Here is a 27,064-nt window from a genome sequence, read left to right as displayed (position 1 = left end):
ATTTCCAGCCCGTTCTTCTCCCCTCCCCATTGGCCACAGCGGAGACCCATCACAGAAAACGAGAGGGCATCATGGGAAATGTAGTCCCAGAGATAGGTGGCCCAGTTGTTATCAGTGGGGAGCAGACTACAGTCCCCAGCATGCACTCTGTTGGGGGGAGAGAGAAAACCAGGAAATAGGCTGAGCAGCTACTACAGGAGACATGGAAAAAGAAAGAGGACTGTGCTGGGGGAACTAATAGCCCCAGCATCACCAGAGAGTGCCACACTTTACCTTCACCACCAGAGAGCGCCAAGCTGTACCTGCACCACCAGAGAGCGCCACGCTGTACCCGCACCACCAGAGAGCGACACGCTGTACCCGCACCACCAGATAGCGACACGCTGTACCCGCACCACCAGATAGTGACACGCTGTACCCGCACAACACCAGAGAGCGCCACGCTGTGCCCACACCACCAGAGAGCGCCACGCTGTGCCCACACCACCAGAGAGTGCCACACTTTACCTTCACCACCAGAGAGCGCCAAGCTGTACCTGCACTACCAGAGAGCGCCACGCTGTACCCGCACCACCAGAGAGCGACACGCTGTACCCGCACCATCAGATAGCGACACGCTTTACCCGCACCACCAGATAGCGACACGCTGTACCCGCACAACACCAGAGAGCGCCACGCTGTGCCCACACCACCAGAGAGCGCCGCGCTGTACCCGCACCACCAGATAGCGACACGCTGTACCTGCACCATCAGATAGCGACACGCTGTACCCGCACCACCAGATAGCGACACGCTGTACCCGCACCACCAGATAGCGACACGCTTTACCCGCACAACACCAGAGAGCGCCACGCTGTACCCGCACAACACCAGAGAGCGCCACGCTGTGCCCACACCACCAGAGAGCGCCACACTGTGCCCGCGCCACCAGAGAGAGCCACGCTGTGCCTGCACCACCAGAGAGAGCCATGCTGTGCCTGCGCCACCAGAAAGAGCCACGCTGTACCCGCGCCACCAGAGAGAGAACCACGCTGTACCCGCACCACCAGATAGCGACACGCTGTACCCGCACAACACCAGAGAGCGCCACGCTGTACCTGCACAACACCAGAGAGCGCCACGCTGTGCCCACGCCACCAGAGAGCGCCACACTGTGCCCGCGCCACCAGAGAGCCACGCTGTGCCTGCACCACCAAAGAGAGCCACGCTGTGCCTGCGCCACCAGAGAGAGCCACACTGTGCCCGCGCCAACAGAGAGAGCCACGCTGTACCCATGCCAACAGAGAGAGCCACGCTGTACCTGCGCCACCAGAGAGAGCCATGCTGTACCTGCACCACCAGAAAGAGCCACGCTGTACCCACGCCACCAGAGAGAGAACCACGCTGTACCCGCACCACCAGATAGCGACACGCTGTACCCGCACCACCAGATAGCGACACGCTTTACCCGCACAACACCAGAGAGCGCCACGCTGTACCTGCACAACACCAGAGAGCGCCACGCTGTGCCCACGCCACCAGAGAGCGCCACACTGTGCCCGCGCCACCAGAGAGCCACGCTGTGCCTGCACCACCAGAGAGAGCCACGCTGTGCCTGCGCCACCAGAGAGAGCCACACTGTGCCCGCGCCAACAGAGAGAGCCACGCTGTACCCACGCCAACAGAGAGAGCCACGCTGTACCTGCGCCACCAGAGAGAGCCACGCTGTACCTGCGCCACCAGAAAGAGCCGCGCTTTACCCGTGCCACCAGAGAGAGAGCCACGCTGTACCCGCACTAGAGAGAGAGAGCCACAATGTACCCTCACCACCAGAGCGAGCCATGCTGTACACGCACCACCAGAGAGAGAGCCATGCTGTACCCGCACCACCAGAGAGAGAGCCATGCTGTACCCGCACCACCAGAGAGAGAGCCATGCTGTACTCGCACCACCAGAGAGAGCCATGCTGTACCCGCACCACCAGAGAGAGCCACGCTGTACCCGCACCACCAGAGAGAGCGCCATGCTGTCCAGCACCACCAGAGAGAGAGCAGGTCAGTGTCACGGGGCAGTGTGGGGACAATAGGAGACAGAGAGTACTAGCATTGTATGGCCAAAATAGGACTGGGACACTGTGATAAAAATGGGACTGCACTGTAAAGGGGCAATGTAGTCATAGCAGGGCCCCTTTGCAGTGCAGTCCCCTTTATATCACAGTGTCCCTGTCCATTACAGTGTGGAGGACCCACACCAGCCACCCCCATGAAAGTCGACAACCCCCCCCCCCCAGTGACCGGGCTGCTCAGTCTAAAAATGCCCGGGCCTATTTTTTGTCCCAGTCCGGGCCTGTTCGGCGGTGATGTGGAGCTGTACACCACCAAAGATACCAGCTAACTAAGGCTCTCCACAGCACCAGAAACACCTTCCTCCGCTTGCGAAACATCCGCAGCATACCCGGGAATGGCCAAGAATAAATGCAGCCTACCAAGCTAGCTACCTCACTTCTTTCCTCATACAGAGCGCGCCGCCGACTACTTCATTCAGCGCACCAACTGACACTCCCCCGGGGCCCCGGCTAGTTTCTATTTGTCCAGTTCTGATGTCCAGCTCTGATGGGGCCCCAAGGTAATGTGGGGCCCCCGGGCTGTGCCCAGGGGTGCCCGCTCAGTAAGACGGCCCTGCCCAAAGGTGCTCTATTGGATGAGATCTGGTGACTGTGGAGGCTATTGGTGTTCAGTGATCTCATTGTCAAGTGGTGAGATGATTGGATCTTTGTGACATGGGGCATTATCCTACTGGAAGAAGCCATCAGAAGGTGGGGACACTGTAGTAATAAAGGGATGGACATGGTCAGCAACAATACTCAGGTAGGAAGTGGCATTTAAACGATGCTAAATTGGTACTAAGGGGTCCAAAGTTTGCCAAGAAAATAGCCCCCCCCCCCCCCCCGCCATTACACCACTAGCCTGAACTGTTGATACAAGGCAGGATGGATCCATACGTTCATATTGTTTACGCCAAATTCTGACCCTACCGTCTGAATGTCGCAGCTAAAATCGAGACTCATCAGACCAGGCAATGTTTTTCCAATCTTCTATTGTCCAATTGCGTTGTGCATTCAGAGATGGTATTCTGCATACCTTGGTTGTAATAAGCGGTTATTTGAGTTACTGTTGCCTTTCTATCATATCAAACCAGTCTGCCAATTCTCCAATATCCTCTGACATCAACAAGGTATTTCCGTTCACACAACTGCGGCTCACTGGATATTTTCTTTTTTCTTGGACCATTCTCCGTAAACCTTAGAGATGGTTGTGTATGAAAATCCCAGTAGATCAGCAGTTTTTGAAAAACTCAGACCAGCCCGTCTGGCACCAACAACCATGCCATGTTCAGAGTCACCTAAATCCCCTTTCTTCACCATCCTGATGCTCAGTTTGAACTTAAGCAAGTTGACTTCACTACATCTAGATGGCTAAATGCGTTGAGTTGCTGTCATGTGATTGGCTGATTAGCAATTTGTGTTACCAAGCAATTGAACAGGTGTACCTAAGAAAGTAGCCAGTCGGTGTATCTGCAGACCTTTAATGGAACATATTTTAAACCTAGACCTATACGTTCATCACCTATACATATCATAAAAGAGCAAACAAAACACTATAAATACCTGTATGTCCTATTCGATTCAGCTTTGGGTCAAATCCAACGCCGAGAACTCTCTCTGTATGGGCCAAGAAGAAGTTCACTACTCCCGAACATAGCACACAATTAGGAAAGCCTTCAATTTGATGGTATGCACCCTTTTCCCAATGTAGACAATCGCCTTCATCGCCGCCTTCTTCCAAGAGGAGTGTTATACTGAAATGGTTACCTGCCACATTACCACCTACCTGCAAAAAAAACAAATCCACCATGTTAAATGACATTGAAGGCTGGTACACAGTTGTCGGTCCTGGACTTAAAGTGAACTTAAAGCGGATCTCCCATGCAAATACGTTTTTTTTTTGGGTTGGGGGGGTTAAATAGCCAATAGCAAGGCTTCAAAAAACTCACGTTTCTCATGTCCAATGTCCACGCCACTCTGTTTCTGTCTGGAATATACACTTATATTCCCTTCGGTCCGCCGTTGCCATTTTAAGTGTGGGCATTAGAATCCCACGAGCAGGGACTTCCTGGTTGCGTGTTTGCAGCAGCGTCAGCGTCTCTGTTGCCATGACAACGGCAGGCGTTACCGCCCCTGATGTTAACCCAGCCTCATAGACCAATACAGCTCATTAGAAACAAAGGACTACAAGTGAATCGTGCGATCACAAGGGAGCTATGACTCAAGCTCCCAGAACACACTGCGCCGTGCAGGAAATGAGGAAATTCCAGAGAAAAACCGAAGGCTGCAGACCGGAAGGAGCTATATTATATCCGTTTGGGCAATGTTTAGGAGCAACTGTAATATTGAGATTATGTTGCGATTCGGGTGGAGCTCCGCTTTAAGTGATTTTCTAATCAGAATGACAAAAATGTTGTCTAATCTTGATGAGCAGGTGACTGCTGGATACAGAGACCCTGTTCTAAGGATACCCTGGTTAGAACTTCTTACTTTGACAATCAACCAGAAACAGGGGCATCGGGAGGGCGGGGCTTGGGGGGCTGGAGCCCTGAATGGGCCCCTGAAAAGCCCAGAGTCTCAGGCATGCAGCTCTCCATTGTTAGCCCTGAGTGGCGAGTGCCGAACCGATCTGATCCCGAGTGCGGCCAAGTCCTGCCGAGTGTGGCTGAGTGTCATAGCAGGTCCCGCCTTCTGGAGCCTGCAGCGCCTATGATGGACGTCACATCCCACTGGTCCAATGCCGGGACCGTGGGACGTGTGACATCCATCATAGGGGCTGCAGGCTCCAGAAGGTGGGATTTACAATGCGGCTGCCACACCACATCCCCGCTCGGCTCTCCTCTCCTCCTTGGCTCCTCCTCTGACGAGTGACGACTGACTGACTGCCTGCTGTGACACCGCACACCATGGCTGAGCTGAGGTAGGTCAGACAGTGTATGTAAATGTCAGTGTATGTAGGTCAGGTAGTTCAGTGTAGGTAGGTCACTACCGTCAGTGTATGTAGGTCAGTGTAGGTAGGTCAGTGTAGGTAGGTCACTACCATCCGTGTATGTAGGTCAGTGTAGGTAGGTCACTGCCGTCAGTGTATGTAGGTCAGTGTATGTAGGTCACTACCTTCAGTGTATGTAGATCAGGTAGGTCAGTGTAGGTAGGTCACTACCGTCAGTGTATGTAGGTCTGTGTATGTAGGTCAGGTAGGTCAGTGTATGTAGGTCAAGTAGGTCAGTGTAGGTTAAGTAGGTCAGTGTAGGTAGGTCAGTACCGTCAGTGTATGTAGGTCAGGTAGGTCAGTGTAGGTAGGTCAGTGTATGTAGGTCACTACCGTCAGTGTATGTAGATCAGGTAGGTCAGTGTAGGTAGGTCACTACCGTCAGTGTATGTAGGTCAGGTAGGTTAGTGTATGTAGGTCAGTGTAGGTAGGTCAGTACCATCAGTGTATGTAGGTCGGTGTAGGTAGGTCAGTGTAGGTAGGTCAGTACCATCAGTGTATGTAGGTCAGTGTAGGTTGGTCAGTGTAGGTAGGTCAGTGTAGGTAGGTCACTACCGTCAGTGTATGTAGGTCAGTGTATGTAGGTCAGTGTAGGTAGGTCAGTGTATGTAGGTCACTACCGTCAGTGTATGTAGATCAGGTAGGTGAGTGTAGGTAGGTCTGTGTATGTAGGTCAGGTAGGTCAGTGTATGTAGGTCAAGTAGGTCAGTGTAGGTAGGTCAGGTAGGTCTGTGTATGTAGGTCAGGTAGGTCTGTGTATGTTGGTCAGGTAGGTCTGTGTATGTAGGTCAGTGTAATGGTCAGTGTCAGGCAGGTGAGTTTAGTGGTCAGTATTGATGGGCACTGGTAAGCCACACAAATCCACCGCCCAGCCCAAAAAAAAGCCTGTGTTACATACTCCACGCAAAATGGCTGATGCTGCAACTTGTAGAAAAGATAATGTCTAAGATCACAAATGAATTCTATTGTTATGTAGCAAAGTCTCTGGCCTTGTTCAGTCTAATGAGAACTTTCCAAGCCAAAGATAGCTGACATCCTTCTGTATGTGGTGGGTTGCGAGGAATAGTGGATGCAAGGTGGACAGAGTTATTGGGCGCAAGACACTTCTTGGATGTAAAAGAGGTTTTTTATTCTCTTAACAGTTCTTTTTTTGTATTTATGGGGGAAAGAGGGATAGGGCCAGGACACACTTAGATAGTTGCTAATTCAATTGGCAGACTCCAAGACTTCAATAAGAGAACAGCCATGCAGGGAAAAGGCCCCAGCAAGAAGCCACATCTGCACTTGCAGGAACGCTCTCTCCTATGGTAACAGTTCCTAACTCAAACATAACAGTCCTTTCAGCTCCACTACAACTGCTTCTTGTAGTTCTTCAAACCCTGATCCCATTGAAAACGTCTGTCTTATGACGAAACGCGTCTGGGAGGACATGTAGTGACGTCACCACATAAAGGAGGAAGGGCTCCATTCGCTTGCCGGCCGGCAATTTTTTACACTGACTGATTTTAACTTTGTTTTTGTAAGTATAACTTACTTTTTTAAATAAAATACGTTTTGCAGAGTTACGCTATGTTGCATCCTCTCTGTTTATACATGACCATTTGGTGGAGCCTGTGGAAGTGAAGGAAGCCAGTTCCAGTAAACCTGTAACCTGGGGGCTTATTTCAACGATAAAGGCCGCAGCTGGGCTATAGCCAACTGCAAACTGAGCTTGCCCCATCTGGTAAGTGGCTTTGATATCTGGTGGCGGGTCTTCACTCAGAGTGTGCAATATCTGTGAAAGTCACGGTGGTGGTTATGAGCAAATCATACAGGATCTACAGTGAAAGTGTACCCCGAGGATTGTATACACATGTTTAAGAACTTTTAGTCTCAGTGGACTCTAAAAAGTTTTGGTGCATTGGCGCAGCTTTAACCCCTTGTTTTCTATTTTTGTGCTTTGCATGCTAGCTGCTGCCTCCCTCTGTACTCAATTTGCCTGTTTTAACCGGCTGAATGCTTTTTCGGATTGTTACCATTTGACTAGTGCAGTTTTTTTCTTTTCTAGTTCTTCAACACTGACCTCCTGGTCTCTCATTAGACCCTCTGATTCACTGACTCTGAATCTCTTGAGCTCCTCCAATGTTGTGGTGGTATCTCCATCAAGCGTCACCTCTGCTTCTCGGTTGAGTCCCTAGCTTGGCACTCCAGATACTTCTCAAGCTTCACCCCTGCTTACCGGTGAGGTCCCAGGCTTGTCTCACAAGGCTGCTCTGCAAGCGTCTCCTCCGTGTTTTGAGTCCCTGTCTTGATCACCACCTGAAGTTTCCCGATTCTCCACCGTGCCCTTTCGGTGAGAATATGATTTCAGTATTTATTTAGTTACTTACTGTGGCCCCTGGTAAAGGTGGTTGGTCCCTTTGTGGCGACAGCGTCCCTTCTACCTACAACCACTGACAGGTTCTCCGGCCGGCAGAACCATTACTTCTGGTTGGACTGCAAGTCCCAGCCCTGCACTGCCCTCTTACTTCTGGATTGGCCCTCACACAGCCTGCAGCCCGATGCCCCCAGGATAGGCCCAATCTCCACCCTAGGGGCCCGGGGGCACACAACGCACATCCACCCAGACAGCCGTCCAGGTGGCACAGAACCTATATCACCTGACCTCACCCGAATGTATAGGTTCTCCCAGCAGGCCAAGGGATTCAAGAAAACCCTTATGCATTGGCTGAGATACCCCATATACTCATAACCAGACCTTGTGTTGCCCTTCTCATATCTAGTACCACCAAGTAGCCAGCCACCTAGTGGTAGAGGAGAAAAGTGCAACAAGGCCAAACTTAGGGAGAAATCAATAGATCTCTGTCAGTCGACCAAGATAACTACTCTTGGCAAGTAAATTTGTGAGGAGCTCCCTGACTACACCCCAGGGTGCTACATCTATAGAATACTAGTGGCTGTATCAGAACATCTTTTTTAGCTCTTCACCAACACACTGTGCTAGGAAAATTGTGTCTTTAAATTAGCCTAACGAAAGATCCGCCTCTGCCACCCCTCTCAAATCACCGCCTGTCCAATGGACCCAGTGGGACCGTCCCTGCAATCCAGGGACAAAACCGGGGACAGACTCTCTTTCTCCTGGCTCTGGCTGTTTGAGCTAGGCCTCGTGATGTGCCAAGTGCTGAGGGCTCTGAACGCTAAGTTAGAGCTGGAACAGATGCCTAAAAGGAGATGGGATGAACAGAGATACTCTTGCCAGAAGAAGATCTTGGAGAAGCTAGGATGCAAGCTGTCACCTGGACTTTGTAAGAGGGATCTTTGCCCAGGAAACTAGGTATTTTTTTAGGCATGGAATTCATATCTTGGTGTGAGGAAACACACTGCTCATGTCACCCAGAAGGATGTAACCTTCATCTGCCACCCCAAGGGATTCACCAGTTATGGACATTACCATTTTTAGACTCACATATTTGCAGGTACGCCAGTGCAATCACAGAGTAGTTGGTTAGGAAATTAACTGAGATGCACTTTAATGCTGTAATGTTCCTAAAGCATTTTTAAAGCAGAGGTTCCAGAGGTATCAGAAGAACAGGGCCTGCAAAGCACACATGGGGACGGGGTACAGGAGGAAGGCCACTATAAAGGGGTAACTCAGCAGAAGAGTTGACGTAAGGAGAGTAGTTGTCACCAGTAACCATGAACTGGTGGGAATGCATAGCTGCATAGCTGGTCAATAAGCGTGCTACCTGTTGTAGGTTGCAAATCCTCCGGTAGCAAGGGGGGTGGTGTTCTGGCTCCCTACCTAGCGGTCGGTTCCCCAAAAGCAATCGAGGCTGAACCCGCGGTATGGAGACCCCAAATATATATCTAGAATAGAGATCTCACCAATTAAACAGATTAGACCCCTTTCCCACTGGGGTGTTTTTCAGGCGCTTTGGCGTTAAACAAAATCGCCTGTAAAGCACCTGAAAGAAACTGGAGTCAGCCACCCTGCTGGGAGGCCATAGTTAAGTCTGAATAATGTTTCCGGGTTTCAGGGAGTTTGAAACCCAGACACATGATTCCCAACCCAAACTGCCCAGGTGAATCTCGGACAGGTGGCAACACTACTGAAATATCCAGCCAAATAGCCTGTGGAGAACACTGTAGTCCTCTGGAACCAGCCCCTGTTTAGGCAACAAACATTGTGGGACTACAATTCCTAGGGGAAACTATGCCTATGAGGAGAAGGAGGAAGTAGAAAGCGCTGCTAGAGAGATCTGGGATGCTGCTGTTGAGTGCCAGACCCAGTGCCTCACTGTGTTACTGGATCATGACTGTGCTGCTACAACTGTCCAGAGAGGACTGGCACTAGAGGGACACTTTGAGTGTTAGCAGAGGATTGTGCTCTAGTGTGGAAGGACACATGAGGTTATGAGTGGAGGACTGAGCACCATGGTTGGTGAGAGACTATTTCCTGTTTCCCCATCAAGGTGGAACTTCACTGAAGCTGCAGTGTCCAGATCTGCATTGCTGTAGGACTGCAAAGCCTAGCGAGCTGTGCAGGGGTCAAGTCCTGGGGAAAAAAGTGTGGGAACTCCCACCCAAGATCCACTCCCCCACCAAAAAAATAAACAATTATGGGGGTGGGTGGTATGTAGATGAGAGGGGTGCGGAGTGTATGGGGTGGGTAGTATCAAATACACCACTGGCCACTGATGCATTGGTGACCAGTGGCAGGTAATTAACCCCTTTGTGCTGCATTAGTGACACCAGTGTCATTGTGTATGAACCCTTTCATGCTGCACCAAATAGGGGTAATAAACACTGACACTGGTGTCACCAATGCATCAGTGGAAGTACATTAACCCCCTCATTGCTGAATACCATTGTAAATTAACCCCCCCCCCCAAGAAGCAAAAACGTCAGACAGTTAACATAGCTAAGCCACTGTGATACAACACTGTCTTAGGTAGGTTAGGTCTCCACAATTGCACCTCTGGACCCCTTTACATTACACAGTACCCTGCACCTCTGGGCCCCTTTACATTACACAGCACCCTGCACCTCTGGGCCCTTTACATTACACAGCACCCTGCACCTCTGGGCCCCTTTACATTACACAGCACCCTGCACCTCTAGACCCCTTTACATTACACAGCACCCTGCACCTCTGGGCCCCTTTACATTACACAGCACCCTGCACCTCTAGACCCCTTTACATTACACAGCACCCTGCACCTCTGGGCCCCTTTACATTACACAGCACCCTGCACCTCTAGACCCCTTTACATTACGCAGCACCCTGCACCTCTGGGCCCCTTTACATTACACAGCACCCTGCACCTCTAGACCCCTTTACATTACACAGCACCCTGCACCTCTGGGCCCCTTTACATTACACAGCACCCTGCACCTCTGGGCCCCTTTACATTACACAGCACCCTGCACCTCTAGACCCCTTTACATTACACAGCACCCTGCACCTCTGGGCCCCTTTACATTACACAGCACCCTGCACCTCTAGACCCCTTTACATTACGCAGCACCCTGCACCTCTGGGCCCCTTTACATTACACAGCACCCTGCACCTCTAGACCCCTTTACATTACACAGCACCCTGCACCTCTGGGCCCCTTTACATTACACAGCACCCTGCACCTCTGGGCCCTTTACATTACACAGCACCCTACACCTCTGGACCCCTTGACATTACACAGCACTCTGCACCTCTGGGCCCCTTTACATTACAAAGCACCCTGCACCTCTGGGCCCTTTACATTACACAGCACTTTGCACCTCTGGGCCCCTTTACATTACACAGCACCTTGCACCTCTGGACCCTTTTACATTACACAGCACCTTGCACCTCTGGGCCCCTTTACATTACACAGCACCCTGCACCTCTGGGCCCCTTTACATTACACAGAACCTTGCACCTCTGGACCCTTTTACATTACACAGCACCCTGCATCACTGGACCCCTTTACATTACACAGCACCCTGCACCTCTGGGCCCCTTTACATTACACAGCACCTTGCACTTCTGGGCCCCTTTACATTACACAGTACCTTGCACCTCTGGACCCTTTTACATTACACAGCACCCTGCACCTCTGGGCCCCTTTACATTACACAGAACCTTGCACCTCTGGACCCTTTTACATTACACAGCACCCTGCATCACTGGACCCCTTTACATTACACAGCACCCTGCACCTCTGGGCCCCTTTACATTACACAGCACCTTGCACTTCTGGGCCCCTTTACATTACACAGCACCCTGGACCCCTTTACATTACGTAGCACCGCACCTCTGGACCCTTTTACATTACACAGCACCCTGCACCTCTGGGCCCCTTTACATTACACAGCACTTTGCACTTCTGGACCCCTTTACATTACACAGTCCTTGTCCCTCTGGACCCTTTTACATTACACAGCACTCTGGACCCCTTTACATTACACAGCACCCCACAGCTCGGGACGCCTGTATGTTACACAGACACCCCCCCTAACAGTTATGGACCCCCTGCATGTTACACAGACCCCCTACAGTGCAGTCACCCCCCATTCAGTACAGACCCACCCCCCTACAGTAGATCCCCCCCCCCCATTCAGTACAGATCCCCCCCTTTCAGTACAGATTCTCCCCCCCCTTCAGTACAGATTCCCCCCCCCCATTCAGTACACACCCCCCCATTCAGTACAAATCCCCCCCATTCAGTACATACCCCCCCCCCCCAGTACAGATTCCCCCCCCCCCCCCTTCAGTACAGATTCCCCCCCATTCAGTACAGATTCCCCCCCCCCCATTCAGTACATACCCCCCCCCCCCAGTACAGATTCTCCCCCCCCCCTCTTCAGTACAGATTCCCCCCCATTCAGTACAGATTCCCCCCACCCCATTCAGTACATACCCCCCCCCCCCCAGTACAGATTCCCCCCCCATTCAGTGTAGATTCCCCCCCCCCCCATTCAGTAACCCTTATGTACCTGAGATGATCGGGACATGCCAGACACTCGTGAACCTGTCGGATCCCCTCCCCCTGTGTAGACATACAGGAGGAGGGGGAGGCGGGCCGCTTCACTCGGCTGCACGGAGATCAGAGCACGGAGAGCAGGGAGGGATCTGACGGCCGGGTGTCGCTACAGTGCGGTTCGCACCCCCGCAAAGCCACACTACCTCAGGCTCTTCTCTCCACGTGTTTTCTAAAAATTGCGCGCCGCTGCCTAATCCGCGCTGTCTCTGAACCCGCCCGCTCAGCCTCGCTGTCTGTTCAGTCGCGCGGGGGGGTGGGCGCCTGCCACTCCGCTGCTTAACCTGCCTGCAGTCTCCGCTTCAATCGGAGGGGGGGCGCCGGCCTGACACCCCCAGTGTGTGCCCCCCCGCCCCTCACTTAGTAAACACTGCATTCATTTCCCACCTATTCTCTGCTCGAGTCCTGCAATGGGAACGCGCGTTCCTGCTGTGAAAAAAGTGCAGGGACGTCGTTCCCACGCGTTCCCGCAGGACTCGAGCCCTGGAGCTGTGAGAGAATACATCTGCACCCAGCACTCTGCAACTTCACCCCTGGTAATTGCTAATGTGTCCAAGACTGCTGCTATCACACTCAGTAACCGCAAAAAGTTCCAGATGCCCATGAGAGGGAGGAGACTCTGTGACGGACAGACTGGTGAGAGGACTATGCCCCATTTTTGCTTTACTCCTACTTAAAGGGATAGCACCACCCCTGTTTGGGAATCCCCAGGGATTTGATCTGAGGAGTACCCTATAAAAACTCTGTTTGGAGGGATCCAATATAATCCTGGGTCCCAACAGTTAAGTGGAACTATAGGCAAAACCGTCAGATTTTTCTTTGCCATCTGTGTCCCAATGCGGAGATTTCCCTTCACTGCCTGTCTCAAAGCCAAAACAGGAAGTGTGAGAAATTCCCTGCTAATTAAAGCAGAGGTCCAGCTGTAATGTTTTTTTTTTTAAAGTCAGCAGCTACAAACTTAAGGACCACCCACTGTATATATACGTCGGCACTTTAAAGATGGTTATCTCGGTAACAGCAGCTGCTGCAATAACCGAGGTATCCATCTCTTCAGTAAGCGGTCCTGTAAACGATAATGGTGGTCACTGCGGCGTATTTGCCTCAAGATCACTGTTATCGGCAGCGGGAGAGGGCCCCCCCTCGTCGATCTCCCGCGCCCTCTGCTGCTTACCGGAGCCGTCGGTAGCAGCGGAGGCGATCGGGTCCTCTTCCTTGCTCAGTATTGAGACGAATGAGGGGAAGATGGCCGCCACCCGTCTCTATACCATAGCAGGGCGGAGGCAGCGTCAAAACTTCACTTCTGCCCATACGTCTTAAAGGCACATTTTTTTGTTGTCATTTTTTCAAAATGCCAATTTTTTATTTATTTTTTATTGCATTTTAGTCTAAATATGAGATCTGAGGTCTTTTTGACCCCAGATCTCATATTTTTTTTTTTTTTGTAAAATTCTTTTTATTGATTTTGACAGTTTACATAACACAAAAAAAAGAAAAACAACAACATAAAATAAAAAGGCAGCCGCCCCAGCACAACACTGGGCCGGTGAAAGGCCAACATGGCCTACTTACACACCCCGCTACTAAGTTAACATAACACCCTAGCCCCCCACCCCCCCCACCCTTTTTGCTCAGCTCCCACTCTCCCTCCCATGAGACCACCAGACTTTTGACAGGTGTTCCGCCTCCCATTCCTCTCCAGGATTCAATCACGTCACCCCACATCACCCTATTTTACCCAGTATCTGAGATGGTGAAGTTCATGAGGCGACCCATATCTGCCATCAGGCCTTAACCAACAGTCAAGTCAGAGTTATACCAAGCCTGCCATACCTTGTCAAATTTTTTCCCACAACCCCTGGAAAGGTAAGTCGCCTTATAGTATGGCATCATTGAATTGACCAGGCCCTTCCAAAAGCGCACTTCAGGTGCCTCCGGTTTGCGCCATTTTAACAGGATGGCTTTCCTTCCATAAAACAAAAGGATGTTTAGCAGTGTCCGATGAGCCCTGGATGGCACCACCTCCTCCACTAATCCCAGTAAACATACCGTAATTGTCGTCGGAACAGGGGTCAACAAGACTGCTGAGATACAAGAGGTGACCTCCGACCAAAACTGCTTGATCCGAGGGCAGCTCCAAAACACATGCTCCGCCGCTGCAGGAGCAAAGGTGCACCTCCAGCACTCAGCCGGCACCGATGGGTAAATAGTCGCCAGCCTGGCTGGCGTATAGTAGATCCTATGCAGAAACTTAAAGTGGATTAATCTGTCTCTGGCTGCCACCAGATGCTGGAATGGATGTGTCCACATTTCATCCCAGTCCTCCCCCTGGATATCGGGCACCTCACTCACCCACTTGTCCCTGCACTTAACGACCGCCCCTGGACTTGTGGCGAATAACTTCTTATATGAAACCGACAGAGCCTTGGGAAGATCCTCTGTGGAGAGCATCTCCTCCAATCTCGATGGAACCGACTCTATGGCCAATACTTTAAATTGAGATTTGAACGCATGACGCAATTGAAGATATCGAAACAGCTGATTATTTGGCAGATCATGCCTAGCCTTAAGTTGGTCGAAGGTAAGCAACTCTCCATCCATTGTGACATCTTTGAGTGTCTTGATACCCCTCGTCGCCCAACCCATAGGATCGTCGAAAGAATAGAAGTGCGATAATTTAGGGTTCATCCATAGTGGAGTGGATGGAGACAAGCCCCTATAACTGGGGTTTGCTAGATCTACCGCAGCCTCCCATGCCTTAATCGAGGCCCGCATAGAAACCGTAAGTGGAAGATCCATCTTTACTCCCCTATGAATGGCGAACCGCAGAGTTTCGTACGAACCCAAGTGCGCCGCTTCCAACACCGTGGCCGAGTCCCCCTCGTCCGATGTTAACCACCGATGAACAAATACCATCTGTCCTGCCAAATAGTATTTCTTCCAGTCTGGCAAAGCTAACCCCCCCTCCCCCCAGGGTTCCTGTAGAGTCTTCAAACCTATTCTGGGCTGCTTGGGTGCCCACAAAAATGTGCTTGTGAGCCCATCAAGCTTCTTAAAAAAGGATTTGGGGATCCAGATGGGAGCATTCCTTAAAAAGTACAATATGACTGGGAGAATTTTCATTTTAAGCAAGTTAATTCGACCTATGAGTGATAAAGGGAGTCTCTGCCAGGCCTGTATCTTTTGTTTAAAGAAAATCAGGAGCGGGGCCAGATTCAGGGGCATATAGTCCTCCACCCTCGCCGTAATCTTGACCCCGAGATATGTGAGCTGTGTAACCCACTGCAACGGTAAGGCCGGGTCCGCAACGTCCCTGGCCCCAGCGTCCAGCGGCAAGATGGACGATTTGGTCCAATTCACTTTCAACCCGGAAAATTGCGAAAACGTATTTAAAATGCATAGCGCTGCCTCCAGTGATTCACTGGGATCTTGCAAAAAAAGCAACATGTCATCCGCATATAATGCCAGACACTCATCTATGGACCCCACCCTGAGCGCCTTCACCTCCCCAGCCGCTCTCAATGCAATTGCAATAGGCTCCATCATGAGTGCAAATAAAAAGGGCGATAGAGGACAGCCCTGCCGAGTCCCCCTACCTATGTGGAAAAATGAAGAAGTATGAGGTCCTATACGAACCGCCGTTCTGGGGTTGCTGTAGAGCATCAAGATCCACTTTCGAAAAGTTGGGCCGAAACCCATTTCCTCCAAGACTGCCTGCATGTAATGCCAGTCAATGGAGTCGAAAGCCTTCTCAATGTCAATAGACACTACTATCCTAGTGGGAGAGGCTACATTTGGAATCTGCATGTGTGTAAACAGTCTTCTAAGATTGGTGTCAGTAGATTTACCCGGCATGAACCCCGTCTGGTCTATGTTTACCAGAGAAGGGATAACGCCTGCCAGTCTCCTGGCCAGAACCTTCGTAAGGATTTTTAAATCCATATTGAGTAAGGCTATCGGCCGATATGATGCGCATTCCAGAGGGTCTTTGCCTGGCTTGAGAAGCAAAATCATATATGCATCTAACATGGATTTAGGCAGTTGCTGATTTTGTACACAATATGAGAGCAGGGCAGTAAGTCTGGGTGCTATCTGATCCGCATACGCCTTATAAAAATCCGCCGGAAAACCGTCGGGACCCGGAGCCTTATGGGGGGGAAAAGCGAAGATTGCCGCCATCACCTCCTTTTTAGTGATCTCAGCCTCCCGGTCATCATCAGAGAGCCTCGGAATGGAGAGACCCCCCAACAATGACTTCAGCGCCGATTTGTCATAGGAAGGGATGGGTGAATATAAGGCACAAAAAAAGTCCTGGAACTCAGCAAGTATGTCACTGGGGTCACTAGCCAGACTTCCGTCCCTACGCCGAATAACCGGGATATTCGCAAGTTGTCTAGACTCAGCTACTAAATTCGCTAGGAGCTTCCCGTTCTTATCCCCTTCCGCAAATTGAGTATCAGCCCTGTGTTTCGCTTCTGTATGTGCCAGATTGTTAAAGTGCAGAGTGAGCTGTCTTTGGGCTTCTAACAAAGCTGTATACGTGGAAGCAGACGGGTTACTGGCGTTATGGTCCGCGCACTCCCTCTCTCTGTCCTGCAACAACTGAACCTCCGCCTGTTGTTCCTTCCTCTCTTTTTTGATTGCAGAAATACATTCTCCCCTCACTACCGCCTTAAAGGCGTCCCAAACTATAGGAGGATCAGCAGACGCAGGATTGGTATCCCAATACTCCAGAACCTTTTCCATCAGATGAGCGTTTACTGTGTCGTTCTGAAGCCACCCAGGTGAAAGTCTCCATCCCCTGGACTCCCTCCCGGAAGAGAGGGCCAGGGAGACAGAAAGAGGGTTATGGTCAGACAACCCCCCCGCCAGGTAAGCAATGTCCCCCACCCATGACAGCACCAGAGGACTACCGAATGCAAAATCTATCCTGGCTGATGAGCGGTGTGTCTGCGAGAGATGAGAAAAGCACCGAGCACTAGGGTTCTTCGCCCTCCACATCTCAGACAGCCCAGCCACCGAAGCCCAGGCGACTAGGTCAGCCGAGCCCAATCTACCCACATTGGAGGAATCCAATGCGTCTAAGGTAGCATTGAAATCTCCCATAATTAAAAGTGGGAGGTGTGTGTAAGGGGCCAGCTTAACCAGCAAATCATACAAACATTGTACATTAAATGGTGGGGGTAGGTAGACATTCACCAACACCATTTTGCAGTAAGAGATATCTAATACCAGGGCCACATACCGCCCCCCCGGATCGGGGACCACGTGGTGAATAGTGCAGGGGACCGATTTACTAATAAGGACCCCCACCCCTCTAGCAAAGGTGGAATAAGTGGCATGGAAGGCCTTCTGGATCCATGGTCTCCGCAAGGCAAGTATTCTGTTGCCATCCAGGTGAGTCTCCTGCAGGAGGACAATATGTGGCCTTACCTGTTTCAAGTACTGGAACACCGAGGCCCTCTTAAACTTACTGTTGAGGCCCCGTACGTTCCAGGAAACCACCTTAATTAAATTAGCCATATTCATACAGTGTACACAGTGGGAAGACCAGACCCGCCCGTCTCATAGACAGGTCATATACATGAAACCGGGAGGCACTACAGGACCCCCTCACGGGATGGGCAAACCCCATAGATAGAGAGCGAGAAGCTGAGCAAAAAAACCCCCCCTTAGTATAGCCATACCCCAAACCACCCCCCCCTGCCATTATACCAGATAACATTTCCCGGTATGCGGCTTAGGTCCCGATAACCTGAACCCCCCCCACTAAACTAAAACAAAAGTGGAGGAGAAAACAATCTTGAGAAAAATGACCGTTCGTTCAATTGTTCAGCAGTTCCCAAACCAAAAAAAGAAAAAAGAAAAAATAAGAAGGGAAACTGTCTTGCTAGAACTGTAAGCTCCGCACCTTTAGGCAGGAGTGTCTAATCGGGTATCATGTAACCAGAGAGGATCATCAAATATACAAAAGAAAAGATCCCAATATAAAAGGTAAAAAAAGAAAAAATTTGAAATGGGCAATGAGAAATGAGAAGAGCCTCCAGACCAAACTGTACAGTGCAGGAGTGCCATCTAGTGTTCAAAAAAAAAAAAAAAAAAAAATTCGTATCAAAATGCTCAGAACCAAGCACCCAGCAGTGAATGACAAAAAATTGAACGAAAATATCAAAACAGAAGCAAAAACCATGTCATCCATCCTCCGGAACACAGAACAAGGCATGTTGAGTGTTGAAACTTGCTGCTTGTACCCCTCCGACCTCGAGCCCACCTCACGGATTCCGATCAAGCCAGTCAGATGCTTCCAGTGGAGAATCAAAGAACTTGACCACCTCTTTGTGTTGCACACGCAGCCTGCTTGGATACAGCATACTGTACGGAATATTTTTCTCCCGCAGCCTCCTTCGTACCTCATTAAATGATCGCCTCTTCCTCTGGGTCTCCGCCGAGAAGTCGGGGAACAGCATCACCTTGGTGTTTTGAAATTTTAGCTCTGGGCGTTTGCGTGAGGCAGCCAAAATCATGTCCCGGTCCCGATAATTGAGGAACCTCACCAGGAAAGGTCTGGGATAATTTCCTGGGGGACGCCTGCCGAGGGGCACCCGATGAGCCCTTTCCACCACATATGTAGGAGGGAGCTCACCCAGTTCAAGCAGGTCCTTAAAGAATTGTTCTGCGAAGGTTGCTGAGTGCCCTCCCTCAACCCCTTCCGGCAGGCCAACCACCCTCACGTTGTTCCTTCTCTGCCTGTCTTCTGCATCTTCTGCTCTGCTTTGCAGCGACTTCACCATTGATTGCAATTCAGCCAATTGATTGCCATGTGAATGAGACACATCCTCCACCTCAGAGATCCTGTCTTCAGCTGCAGTAAGCCTCCCCCGGAACTTATCCAGATCATGCCTAATCAGCGTGCACTCAGAGGTAAGATGATCTATGCTTACCATCACTGCCGCCTTGCTGGCCGTAATGGCTTCCAGGATGGGACGAGTGATAGCCTCCTGGGACGCATCTGGGGCCGGTGAGGCCGATGGAGAGCCTGCCTGCGAGCCCTCAGAGCCGGAGTCAGATCCTGTGATCGCCGCTGCCGCAGATGCCATCCTCGCAGCGCGCTGTCTCTCCTTCTTAGTGAGAGGAGGGGAGGGCAAGATGGCGGCGGCGGGACTCGTGTCTGGGCCGCGTGTAGAGCGGGTCCCACGCTGGCTCTTCTGGGCTTGCTTCCCCGATCTGGAGGCCCCCCTTCTCATGTCCAGGATCACCTGCACCTATTCCGGTACCGCTCGTACCGAAAATCAGGCCCGATAGTTCCGATTCTAGGATAGTTTTTCAGGATAGGCACGGAGCTCACAGAAAGCACGTCCTGCTGTCTTCACATCCGGCCACGCCCCTGTCCCAGATCTCATATTTAAGAGGACGACATCACATATGACGAAACGTGCGTAGGGAGGAGCGGCGTGCTGACGTCACCGCAACGATCCACTGAAGTCCCGGAAGCTACGGGCTGTGGAAACAAGCCGGCCGGCTACATACATTTCCAATCGCTTTTTATCCATCTTCCAAATGTGATGGCATCTGCTTTTTAACTTTATTAAATATTAATTTTACTGGATTACGCTATGGGAGTCTCTTCTGTTTCTTCTATACCCGAATCTGTGTTACTGTTGAGGGGATCAGTTTGAGACCTTATCGCAATACAGGAACCAGGGAGTGGAGGAATTACTGCAGGGAGCCATTATCATTCTGGCCAGGTTGTCAGTATCAAGCGTGCATGATCTACCTTAACACAAGATCTATCGTTTTGGTAAGCGGCGGTGTTTTGCATTGGTGGAGGATTTTCTTTTTCTCAATCTGAGAACAGCACTATTCCAGAGGTGTACTGCATGTTTTCACGGATGTTAACATTGGATAGATCTTCTCAGAGAAACCAATTATTTATTTTTGGACTTTCATTGAATTTGCACATTGATTATTATTTTGTATCAAAACAATTTTTTTCTCACGTGTGTTATGAAACCCATCTGATTTCATCATTAGTGGGATTCTCCTTTTAATATTTGACACTTTATTTAGTGACAGTGGACGTTATCATTTTGTGTTGCACTTTTTTCATATAACACATAGGGCCTGATTCCCAAAAGAGATACGCAGACTTAACTGCTGTTCAGTCTGTGCCTAACTTTGGAAACGATTCTCAAAAGGCTTTTTCCAAAGTTAGGCAGAAAATCTGACATGTGTAAGACACTTACACGGTCAGATCTTAGGATGCAGTACCGCATCCGCCACTGGGGGCATTTCTCATTGAAATGCAGCTTTGAGTATGCAAATGAGGACTTAAGCAGATTCTCAAAGCATTTCATCATTGTGATTTCTGCGTAAGTTCCGAATTTGCTTGCGCAAAACTAGGGCTGGTTTTACAATGTGTAAAGTTAGTCACACCTTGTAAAGGCCCATTCAAGCGACGGCATTTGGTATGCATTCCTGAGGGAGAACTCCACGGCAATTTTTAAATTCAAAACCGGCATGGGTTCCCCCCCCAGGAGCATACCAGGCCCTTAGGTCTGGTATGGGTTGTAAGGAGACCCCCCCTACGCCGAAAAATCGACGTAGGGGGTCCCCCTACAATCCATACCAGACCCGTATCCAAAGCACGCTACCCGGCCGGTCAGGAAGGGAGTGGGGACGAGCGAGCGCCCCCCCCCCCTCCTGAGCCGTGCCAGGCCGCATGCCCTCAACATGGGGGGGTTGGGTGCTCTGGGGCAGGGGGGTGCACTGCGGGCCCCCCCACCCCAGAGCACCCTGTCCCCATGTTGATGAGGACAGGACCTCTTCCCGACAACCCTTGCCGTTGGTTGTCGGGGTCTGCGGGCGGGGGCTTATCGGAATCTGGGAGTCCCCTCAAATAAGGGGGCCCCCAGATACCGGCCCCCCACCCTAAGTGAATGGATATGGGGTACATCGTACCCCTATCCATTCACCTGGAGGCAAAAAGTAAAAGTTAGTAAACACACAACACAAGGGTTTTTAAAATAATTTATTATTCTGCTCCGGAGGCCCCCCTGTCTTCTTTATTAGCTCTATTACCAGGGGGGGCTTCTTCTTCCACTCTCCGGGGGTCTTCTTCCACTCTCCGGGGGTCTTCTTCCACTCTCCGGGGGGGGTTTCTTCTTCCGCTCTCCGGGGGGGGGCTTCTCCGCTCTCCGGGGGTCTTCATCTCTCTTCGCCGCTCTCCGCTGTTGACTCGGCGAACCCCGGTTCTTCTGCATGATGGGACGGTGATGCCTATATAAATGGGATGCAAGGCGCGCTTCCATCATTACAGTGACAAGAGGCGACGAGGCAACATCGGAAGAGGGGAGAAGAACAGAAGAGAAGAACCTGACGTCACAGAAGACCGCGCCGGCTGCCTGTTACTAATTGAGCTAACACACACAGATAGCAGGCAGCCAGCGCTGAAGAAGAAGGCACCGGACATCTGCAGAAGAACCGGGGTTCGCCGAGTCAACAGCGGAGAGCGGCGAAGAGAGTGGAAGACCCCCGGAGAGCGGAGAAGCCCCCCCCCCGGAGAGCGGAAGAAGAAACCCCCCCGGAGAGCGGAGAAGACCCCCGGAGAGTGGAAGAAGAAGCCCCCCCTGGTAATTGAGCTAATAAAGAAGACAGGGGGGGCCTCCGGAGCAGAATAATAAATTATTTTAAAAACCCTTGTGTTGTGTGTTTACTAACTTTTACTTTTTGCCTCCAGGTGAATGGATAGGGGTACGATGTACCCCATATCCATTCACTTAGGGTGGGGGGCCGGTATCTGGGGGCCCCCTTATGGCTGCGCTGCTTTCAATCAACCAATGAATGAGCTGAGAAGCCTTGCCGAGAAGCAAGCATGTTCACGGCGTGGGACTTTCGAGGGGTCAAGTAAGTGAACGGGGGGCTGAGGGAACGCTAATCCGCAGATGTTTTTTCACCTTAATGCATAGAATGCATTAAGGTGAAAACACTTTTACCTTTACAACCACTTTAAGGGGTTAAGAAACTTTGACGTTAAGTTTGTATTCCATGTATTCTAAAGCAACCCTATACACATAGGTGTGCGTACAGGGTGTGCCGAGTGTGCCTGGGCACACCCTAATCACCATGTGCAGCGCAAATTCTCCCTACTGCCCTGGCTCCTCTCACCACCCCACAGCGCTGCCAGCTTCTCTACCACCGGCTGCTGCTGTAGGCACACACAGAGGGGGATGTTTTAGTATGAGTGGGGGAAGAGGCTTGTAAATATGTAATTTACCGGCCCCCTCCCTTTCTGAATGGACACAGTGAGTAATCAGTACTGCGTGTTTGAGCTTTGAAGTGCATGCCATAGGCTGCGCACTCCTATGCCTATACAGTATCTAAGTGAATAAAGTATCCAGTAAGAGAAATGTAGTAGCAGATCTCACCACATCCAAGTCGGTTCCTTCCAATACATCCACTAGTTTTTCTATTTTTGTTTCCTCTGTAAAAAGAAAGTCATCATCCACCCAGAGGAAATATTTGGTCGTTACTTGGGATACAGCAAGATTCCTGCCTGCAAACCATCCCTGGAGAAAAAAAGGCATGTTTATTGCTCAGAAATGATTTGTGCTCCAATCTGTAGCCACCTAAGTTAACCACTTCAGCCCCGGACCATTTGGCTGGTTAAAGACCAGGCCACTTTTTCTGATTCGGCACTGCGCCGCTTTATCTGACAATTGCACGATCGTGCGACGTGGCTCCCAAACAAAATTTACATTCTTTTTTTCCCCACAAATAGAGCTTTCTTTTGGTGGTATTTGATCACCTTTGCGGTTTTTATTTTATGCACTATAAACAAAAATAGAGCGACAATTTTGAAAAAAATTTAATATTTTTAACTTTTTGCTATAATAAATATCCCCAAAAAATATATAAAAAAAAACACGTTTTTTCCTCAGTTTAGGCCGATACGTATTCTTCTACATATGTATGGTAAAAAAAAAAAAAATCGCAATAAGCATTTATTGATTGGTTTGCGCAAATGTTATAGCGTCTACAAAATAGGGGATCATTGTATGGCATTTTTATTTTTTACTAGTAATGGCGGCGATCAGAGATTTTTATTGTGGCTGCGACATAATGCCGGACACTTTTGACACCATTTTGGGAACATTGTCATTTTTACAGCGATCAATGCTATAAAAATGCACTGATTAGTGTCAAAATTACCCTGGCACTGAAGGGGTTAACCAGTAGGGGGCGCTGAAGTGTGTCCTAGGGAGTGCTTGTAACTGTTGGGGGGCGTGGCTTGCCGTGACACGTCTCTGATCGTTTTTCCCGATGACAGGGAACAGACGATCAGTGACATGTCACTAGGCAGAACAGGTAGATGTTGTGTTTACACTGACATCTCCCTGTTCTCCAGCTCTGTGACCCAATCGTGGGACACCAGCGGACATCGGGTCGACGGGTCCCACAGGCGCGGTCACGGAGCTCACGGCAGGGTACGTACCCGTACGCACCTTTGCGCAACCGTGCCATTCTGCCGACGTACATCGTCGTGCGCCAGTCGGGAACCGGTTAAAGTGGATGTAAACCCAAAAAAAAAATTTTTTTTTGGGCTGGCACAATGTATAGTATTAGATTTCAGATCATCTGTGCCCAGTCTTGCCACAAAGAGTTAATCCAGTTTTGAGCAATCCTCTTATGTTTTTTCAGTGAGATAAAACAGACAAACAGAGAAAACCATGGCCCAGATTCAGGTAGATCGGAGCAATATTTGCGTGGGCAAAGAGCAAAGATTTTTCTCTGCGCCCACGCAAATATTTCGATTTGCCCGCGATTCACGGAGCAGTAGCTCCGTAAATTGCGCGGGCGATATGCTAATTAGCCCTGCGTAAGGGCGCCTAATGTAAATGATCCCGCCGGGGGCGGGAATCATTTAAATTAGGCGCGCTCCCGCGCCGAGTGAACAGCGCATGCTCCGTCGGGAAACTTTCCCGACGTGCATTGCGGCAAATGACGTCGCAAGGACGTCATTTGCTTCTAAGTGAACGTGAATGGCGTCCAGCGCCATTCACGAATCACTTACGTAAACGACGTGAAATTTTAATTTCACGAGCGGGAAGCGCAGCTATACTTTAGCATTGGTTGCCCCTGCTATTAGCAGGAGCAACCTTGTGCTAAAGTCGCCGTACGGAAACTCCGTACCTTGCGTGCGCAGGGCCCGCGCAACTTTTGTGAATCGGTGGTAGTATGCAATTTGCATACTATACGCCGATCACAATGGCTGCGCCCCCTAGCGGCCAACGCAAGAATGCAGCCTGGTATATGAAGGCATAAGGAGGCTTATGTCTGTCATATCCTAGGATGCAGTCGGTGTAACGAGGTTCCTGAATCAGGAGCACTCGTTACACCGGAGCAAGTAAGCACTTGCGCCGCGCAACCTATGGTTCGCGGGCGCAAGTGCTTCTTGAATCTGGGCCCTTGTCTGTTCTTCCCCCCTTGCTGTGAGTGACAGGGATTTACGTACCTCATGCACAAGCCTAAGACAGGCAGTTCCACACCTCAGCATGAATGGGCATGCTGAAGTCATGTGGTTACTTTTCTAGGTTTTGACTGGATGTTAGTGATCATAGCAGAATTTAGTGTAAAAAATACACAGGAGAAAATGCATGTTGACAAGGGGAGTGTAGAGGTGGGCAAGGAGTCTGACATCACGACTCCACCCACAGAGCTCCAGACAACAGACCCACCCACAGAATCTGCAGTTTTTCAGTTCTTATAACAGACAGAGGGGAAACATTTGACAGGTAAGGATACATGCCTCGTACAAATGTAGGATTTTCAGAAGGGATGGACAGCCGCACTCCAAAGGAACTTCAAAAGTCGTCTTTATTTGTAAAAGTAATGAATGAATGAATGAATGAATGAATGAAAAATTTATATAGCGCGGCACATGCGAACTGAATCGCTTCTGGGCGCTAGTTGTTTGTGTCTCATGCCTTCAGAAAAGCAGGGTTTTGATCTGCTTTCTGAAAGACAGGTGGTTTTGCTCCAACCGAATGCTGGTTGGTAAAGCATTCCAAAGCCTGGGGCCCTGGAAAGCTAACCTTCTTTCTCCTTTGGATTTGTATTTGGTTTTAGGAACCTTGACCAGATTTTGGTCGGTGGATCGCAGAATGCGGTTGCAATTGTGCGGTTTGATCTTATCGCATAGATATCTAGGAGCCTTCCCATGGATGCACTTATGTGTCAGGCAGAGTGCTTTGAATGCAATTCTGTCTTTCACTGGCAACCAGTGAAGGGATCTCAGTGAAGGTGAGATTGATTCCCAAGATTTTTTCCCAGTCACCAGTCTAGCGGCCGTATTCTGTACGACTTGAAGACGAGCGATTTGGTACTTGGGGAGCCCGAGGTAAAGGGCATTTGCATAGTCCAGTCTGGAATTCACGATTGTTCCCACCACGACTGCTACGTCTTCTTTGGGGATAAATGGAATAAGTCTGCGTAGTAGGCGCATCAAATGGTGCGATCCGCTGACTACTGACCCTATTTGTGCGTCCATTGTCATGAAGGTGTCAAACGTGACTCCTAGACTTTTGACTTTGGAGCTAGGGGAGATGATTTGTCCCAGAATGGGCGATGGTGTCCAGTTTGTTGCCGGTTGTCTCTTCCGACTGGCATCGAACATGAAGAGTTCTGTTTTAGCGCTATTGAGTTTGAGATAACTCTTAGTCATCCAGTTTTCTATTGAAGAGAGACATTTCTCTAATCTGAGATGATGATCCTTTTTGTGGCAGATGCGAAAATACAACTGCGTGTCGTCTGCATAAGAGTGATAGAGTAGTTCTTGGCTACTGATAATATCAAAGAGAGGACGAAGATAGATATTAAACAGCACCGGTGATAGGGGGGATCCTTGGGGGACCCCACATGGCACCGTGCGTTTTTCTGACGTGAAAGATCCCAGTTTCACTGTTTGTGATCGGTTTCCGAGAAAAGAGGAGAACCATGGTAAGGCATCTTCTGAGACTCCGGCGACTTCTGTTAGTCGTCTCAGTAGCAATTTATGGTCTACTGTGTCGAAGGCTGCGCTTAGGTCCAGCAGAACCAGGAGACACGATTCTCCTTCGTCTGCGGCCTCGAGCGCTTTGTCCCATATTTTCAGTAAGGCCGTTTCTGTCCCGTGTCCGGGACGGAACCCGGATTGAAATGGATCGAGTAGGTTGTGGGTATCCAGATGCTGTTGCAGCTGATTTACCACCACTTTCTCCATTATCTTGGACAGAGCATTTAGACCTGTTATGGGACAGCGGTGAGTTGGGTCCATAGGATCCAAATTAGGTTTTTTCAAGATCGGCAGGATTGTGCCCTCTTTCAGCAGGGAAGGCACTATGCCTTCCTTAAATGACTGATTTATAAGCTGTGTGATTGGAGGCGCCAGGATGTCGGCACATTCCTTCAGTAGCTTGGTGGGAATGATGTCATTGGGTGCTGTGCTGTTGCGCAACGCACCAATGAATTTTTTGGTGGTATCTATGGAGATGGGTTCCAGAGTGAACTTAGTTGATTGTAGAGGCTTTCTGTCAGTGTTTTGTAGTTGATTGAAGAGGGGGCTGAGTGGAGTATTGTTTTGCCGAATACTTACCCGAATTTTTTCAATTTTGTTGATGAAGAAATCCGATAGTTCATTGCAGAACTCTTGGGTGTCTGAAGTGGGGTCTTCAAGACATCCCGGATTCATGGTCTGGGTGACCATCCTGAAGAGTTCGCGTGGGCGATTCATTGCGCTGTTAATCACCATGGAAAAGTGAAGTTTTTTGGCTTTGAAAATTTCCTTGTGATATCGTGTTGTTACTGCTTTGTAGAAGTTGAGGCGGTCTTCTGAAGGACTTCTTTTCCAGGCGGCTTCCGCCCTTCTGCGCTCTTGCTTCAATAGCGACAGCTGGTTATTGAACCAGCTGGACTTTTTTGCCCCGCTGCGGACTTTGCGCTTTGGTGCTGCTAAGTAGGCTG

General features: G+C 50.1%; 1 protein-coding gene across 1 annotated transcript in view; it reads right to left on the bottom strand.

Moving 5' to 3' along the window:
* Nucleotides 1-27,064, bottom strand: part of LOC120918334 (beta-1,4 N-acetylgalactosaminyltransferase 2-like) — a 69,901-nt gene that overhangs the window by 9,634 nt on the left and 33,203 nt on the right. The window contains exons 7-8 of the mRNA XM_040329873.1: nt 22,492-22,632; nt 3,647-3,869 (exon numbers count right to left, since the gene is read on the bottom strand). Coding sequence (XP_040185807.1) covers nt 3,647-3,869; nt 22,492-22,632 — 364 coding nt within the window. The remainder of the gene's footprint in view (nt 1-3,646; nt 3,870-22,491; nt 22,633-27,064) is intronic.

The sequence above is a fragment of the Rana temporaria genome, chromosome 12 (genome assembly GCF_905171775.1).
Source record: "Rana temporaria chromosome 12, aRanTem1.1, whole genome shotgun sequence".
NCBI classification, from domain to species: Eukaryota; Metazoa; Chordata; class Amphibia; order Anura; family Ranidae; genus Rana; species Rana temporaria.
Note: the sequence above shows the minus strand (reverse complement) of the source record. Positions and strands in the feature narration are given on the sequence as shown.